Genomic DNA, 6000 nt, shown 5'->3' on the forward strand with positions numbered 1-6000 from the left:
TACAACCGGAAAGACCTGAGAGTTCATTGAGTCAAATGAATCTGAGCCTTCAGATTCCCAGAGCAGTGATGATAACACCACTACCAATTCATCGTTTCTGTTGGGAGTTGTATATCCTTAAAGCTAGTCCTCTCATTTAGTAAGTTCCCAGGTGTTTTGTGTCCACGTTCACATGCACACATAGACACAAATGGTTCTGCGTTTAAGCTGCTCTGAGATTCCATTCAACCTAAGTTTTGTTTCAGCAGACCAACCCTTAATGCTATCTCAGTGGCTAAATTTGGTTCTACGGTTGTGTCTTTGATTTGAAGAGTGTGACTACGGCTAGTGATGAATTTTAATTGGCTTAATAAAAAATCCATTCATTAAAAAGCATGTATTAAGTACCTTCTATGTACAAAGAACTATGCTTGGCATTGAGACTACAAAGACAAATCTGATCAATACAAACAGCTTTCTCTAAAGGTGGCCATTTTTACTTTCAAACAGATTTTTTCCGGTCTTTTCAGTAATTTCAGAGGACATGCATATACACACACATGCATACATATATACACATTATATAATATATATGATATTCATATATGTGTGTGTGTCATATACATTATATATCATATATACATGTACACGCATGTGTGTATGTGTGTGTGTATCCCCAGCCCTTAGCATAGTAACTAGTACATCGTAAGAGCTTAATAAATGCTTGGGTCATTCCTTTCCTTAAAAGCTCTTCTATTTTAATTTTCAAGACTATGGGAAAACATATTTTTATCAGCCCTTATTAGATATATTCTCTTCCTGGCCCATAGCCCCCGATTATTTTAAGTTGTGCTTAAAAAATCCGCAACCTCTTCTCATTACATTTTTTTCAATCATCTCTTTACTTCCATTGTGGCATGCTATAAAAAAAGTTATTGAAATGGGAGTTGGGAAAGCTGGGTTCTGGCACTGGTTCTGCTCCTAACTAGTGGCATGACCTTCCACCAATTACTTTACCTCTTAGGGCCCCCAGGTCCTCTTCTGTAAAATCTGAGTGTTGAACTGCATAATTTCTAAGTTCACTTTTAAGTTGAAAATTCTGGGTTCTTATATTCTTATGTGCTGCTATTCAGGGTCATGTAGGAACAAGAGGACTACCTGGGCTACAGGGTCCAAAGGGACGAAGGGTAAGTAACATTGGAATATAAAAAGTGTCTTAATTAGAGAAATAGTTTCGGTACTTAAGTATGAAGAAAATATCAGTGTATGCTCTTGGTTAATGTATTTGTCAAGTTTCATTATATAATATGGACTCTAGCCACTTTAAGTGAAATGTATACTTCAGAAGCCTCATAAAGCAACAGCAATTTTCAATCTCCCTTTCTCAAGATCTCACTGTACCAAATAAAGTTTCTTAACCTCATTAGCCACCTCGAACTCCACCATTTTCAGTAACTATGAAAGTGAGAATACATTAAATAAAAAGACTTCCCATTCAGAGAAACTAGATGTATCAGAGAATTAGTCGTTCCATGATGTGATAAGAGAAAACCACAAAAATAAAAAGACAACAGATAAATGAGGTCAAAATAAATAGAATCAGTAGTGAACCTGGAAGCAATCAGAGCTACACAAGTTTTATTGAATTATAATTCACCCCATTCTGGATAAAATGAGAAGGAAAATCTTCCTTCCTTTAAGAAATTGATGAGTTACTCATTCTTTAGACAACAGAATACTGAACACCAACCTTATTTATACTATGACAATTTTAAAAGAATTTTCTGAGGCAGCTAGGTGACGAAATAGGTAAATCTGTGGACCTAAAGTCAGACAGACCTGAGTCCAAATCTGGCCCCAAATACTTGTTTTGTGACATGGGATAAGTAACTTAACCTGTCTCAGCTTCAGCCTCTTTATTTGTAAAATGAAGATAACCTACCTCCCAGGGTTGTGGGGATAAAGTGAAATAATATTTGTAAAGTAATTTGTAAACCTTAAACTGCCATATCAATGCCAGCTATCATGATTACTTAGATAACCATAGTTCATTGGGTGAGGGAATTTAAAAAAAAAAAAGGTGTTTTTTTTTTTTTAGTTTACAGAGTCCTCAGTTTCTACAACTATTTTAAAAAATAATAATAGTAAGTCACAAAATTTCATAATTATTATTAGGAATATTTTGTTCTCATTTGTATTTTTTTTTTAATTTTAGGGGCCTAGAGGTCTAGATGGCCTCCCAGGAGAACAAGGAATACAAGGTATTAAGGTAATGGCTGATTTCCTCATTGCATATTCACTTAAAGGCAGATAACACCTGGTTAACAGAACTCAGTTCTGAATTCTCTCTTATTTAACAGAGGAAAAAATGTTAATAAATTTTCCTCCCAATGCACACACATCAAAAACAAAACCAAACAAAAATGTCAACTGTTTCCTTTTCACTACAGAGTTGCATACTTTGTTTATGGTGTCATATGTATGTGTGTGTATGTATGGACATGCACACACAGGTATGTCTGTGAGCACTAGCCTACATTTATGTTGAACTTATTCGATATCAATTCTTTGTTAGGGAGAAAAAGGTGATCAGGGGAAAAAAGGTCTTTATGGACTTATCGTAAGTCATCAACATATTTCTGATTAAGCATGAATATTCAAATTTGAACTGGCTTTCTTGGTTATTTATTACCTAACCTAGATTTTTCTTTTTCTCTTGTATAGGGTAATGCTGGAAATCCAGGAGAGAGAGGTGCTCAAGGTAAACCAGTAAGTAATGAAAAATCAGTACTAAGTCATATCATAATAAGAAAAGCATGGCAGCAAACGTAGAGGGGAGATTTAGAATCAAGAAGACCTGGGGTCTGATACTTTTTCTGACAATTAGTAGCTTTGTGTCCATGGGCAAGTCCATTGATCTCTCTGAGCCTCAGTTCCCTCACCTATAAAATGGGGACAATACAATAATATCTTCAGTTCTCACCTCAAAGAATTGTTGTGAGGACCAAATGAGATGTATATAAAGGGCTTTGGAAATGTTAAAGTGTGATGTAAACATCAGCTATCTTTATCTGCAGACATATAACACCTCTATCTATATATAAATATGTGCATATATGTACATATTTATGTGCATGTATATATGTATATAACATGCATCTATATTTTGTATATAATATTATTATATACAATACAAATACATATAACAAATCTTTGCTTATACATATTTATATATACATTTGTGCAATATACATGTATACATATATAAATATGTAAACCTATTTATATATATCCATATCATATACATATAGTATATGTTATATATTATCTGTCACATGTATGTTATAATAACATGTTACATGTTGATGTGTTATAATATTAATGTATTATTATAAATTATTATATTTGATTATAATTATAGGATTTATTATATATTATACTTAATACATTAGATTATTTTATATGTTAATGTGTTATATACATGGATAATACACATTTTTGTAAATATATGTACATATACAGATGTGTATTGCTGATTCATATATATGTATATATTTGGCATTAAAATAAAAATTTCTGAGTCTTCCTCCTCCTTTCTTTAATTTAGTGCTTATATTGGACAAGTTATCTTTTTTGGGTGACAGTGTCCTTATCTATAAAGTGGAGGTGGTCATTATTATATGTCACAATTAGACTGAACCTTTTACAATAGTGATAACAGATAACATTTTTATGGCACTTTAAGGATTGTGAAACTCTCTGCAAATATTATATCATTTGATCCTCACAACAAACCTGGGAGGATAGGTGCTATTATTATCTTCATTTTGCAGATGAGGAAACAGAGGCAAACAGAGGTCAACTGACTTGCTCAAGGTCACACAGCTAGTCAGTATAAGGCCAGTTTTTAACTCAGGTTTTCCTGAATCCAGCCCCAGTACTTTTTCTGTGGTGTATTCTAGTTGCCTCTAAAATTTTAAAGGTATATTTTTAACTAACCCCAACCCTAATCCTTTTCAATAAACTCAGGGCATTTTAATCATTATGAAATGTTTTATTTAATTTTTTTTTACATTACTTGATGATGAATACATCAAGTCATAGATGTTGTATTTTGCCTTTCAAGTAAAGTCCAGTCTTCTTAGCCTGGTAGTTAAGACCCTTCATTATCTGTCACCACCTTATCTTTCCAATATTTGCTCAATTTATTTCCTTCTACATACTATAAACTTATTATAGGTGGTAGAATGGACTGCTTACTTTTCATTCCCTCATCCATGCCTCATTTCTTTCCACTTCCCTTTGCCTGACCTCTCTGCATATCAACATCCTCTACAGCTTTTAATGCACAGCTCAAATACCACCTTCTCCAGAAAATGTTTCCTGATTTTCCCCATCAATAAAAAATTCCACCCCCAGACTCCACAAAGCACTTTACATGAACCTCTTTCCTGTGCTTATTAAATATTTTTGTATTATAGCCATAAATGGATTATATCCCCCGACTAAACTGAAGTCTCTATGAGAGCAAAGATCATGCTTTATCTAAGCATTAGATAATCAGTATTATTTTACATAATATCTCTCATCATTAGACTATGACCTCTCTGAGAACAGAAACTGTCTTTTGCCTTTCTTTATATGCACGGTAATTAGCACAGAGCCTGGTACGTAGTAGGTATTTAGTAAATACAAGTTGATTGATTAATTATAATTCTTCCAGCTCCTAGCACAGTGTTTTGCTGTGAAGTAGGTGTTTAATAAATATTTTTTAATTCACTTGAAGTATAGTGATAGAATTCCCAAGGGAAAATAGGCCAATCTTTTAAAGTTAAGAAGAATATTTTTTTTCAAATTACTGTTAATGTATATATATATATACACACAAATATACAGATATATACAAACACACATATATATACATATATACACACAAAGATATACATATATACACATAGAACTAGAGATAGATATAGAGATACATATAAGAACTCTATGACTAACATGACTGACTTGGAAATGAGAGGAAGAGGGCTTAAAGAAACTAAATGGGACAAGAAGGTGGCAGGGTGACAGGTACAGGAAAAAAGGAAGAAGAAAAGAAGTCACCCTGCAATGTGAAAATCGAGTTTAAAATATTGGGGGGAGGGCCAGCAAAACTCAATTGTTATAAGATTTGAAAGCACAAGGCCAGCTCCAATACCTCATGAACAAACATCTTAGGGTAAATGAGGGTATGCTACAAAAAAAAGTTAGTTTCCATACCTCAGTGTACCTTTACGGAGGAGACTAGTTAAAAGCCCAAGATAAATATAGTAAAAATTAGTTTACCTCTGATCCTTTCAACTAGAACTCTCCATTAACCAACACTTTCACATTTTACCAATTTTAATAAATGGTTATTAAATACCCACAATGTCCAAAATACTGTATCATGACAATAGTGACAATTGACCAGTCAACCAAACACTTCTTATTCTCCTGCTGGTTACCAGGCACTAACTAAGTATTTTGGATACATTTATAAAATATGGCTATATCTGGCTTTCACATTATACTCTATGTAAATAAGACTAGCCTTGAGGGACCTCCCAACTGAGCCTATAGGGGCTGGCATACTTATCCCTTCCTTTTCTGTACCCAGAAATATGGTGTGACCAGCTTCTGTTCTAGAAAGACTGTCCCTGGTGAGAGAGAGAACTCCCTTTTCTCATACTCACTGTTCATTAAGCACCTCCCACCCAGGCAACCCAGAGGAAGATTTTAATGAAAGTACATTAGATTATGGTTCACAATGTTAAGGGCAAAAAAGCCATTGAAACATGATAGTATTTAAAATAATTTTAGTGCTGAAGCTATTTCATTGTTTTCTACTTCTCTGAAAGTTGATCATCATGTATGAGTAAGGATCAAATGACTTCACATATGTAAAACACTTTACAAACCTTAAAGCACTATATAAATGCCAGTTACTACTACTACTACTACTACTACTACTACTACTACTACTACTACTACTAC

General features: G+C 33.6%; 1 protein-coding gene across 1 annotated transcript in view; it reads left to right on the forward strand.

Annotated features, from left to right (window-relative positions):
* The window catches only part of COL24A1 (collagen type XXIV alpha 1 chain), a 369727-nt gene that overhangs the window by 240198 nt on the left and 123529 nt on the right, over positions 1-6000 (forward strand). The window contains exons 29-32 of the mRNA XM_027873950.1: positions 1113-1166; positions 2195-2248; positions 2555-2599; positions 2704-2748. Of these exons, the coding sequence (XP_027729751.1) occupies positions 1113-1166; positions 2195-2248; positions 2555-2599; positions 2704-2748 (198 nt within the window). The remainder of the gene's footprint in view (positions 1-1112; positions 1167-2194; positions 2249-2554; positions 2600-2703; positions 2749-6000) is intronic.

This window comes from Vombatus ursinus, unplaced genomic scaffold (assembly GCF_900497805.2).
Source record: "Vombatus ursinus unplaced genomic scaffold, bare-nosed wombat genome assembly UNPS02014803.1, whole genome shotgun sequence".
NCBI classification, from domain to species: domain Eukaryota; kingdom Metazoa; phylum Chordata; class Mammalia; order Diprotodontia; family Vombatidae; genus Vombatus; species Vombatus ursinus.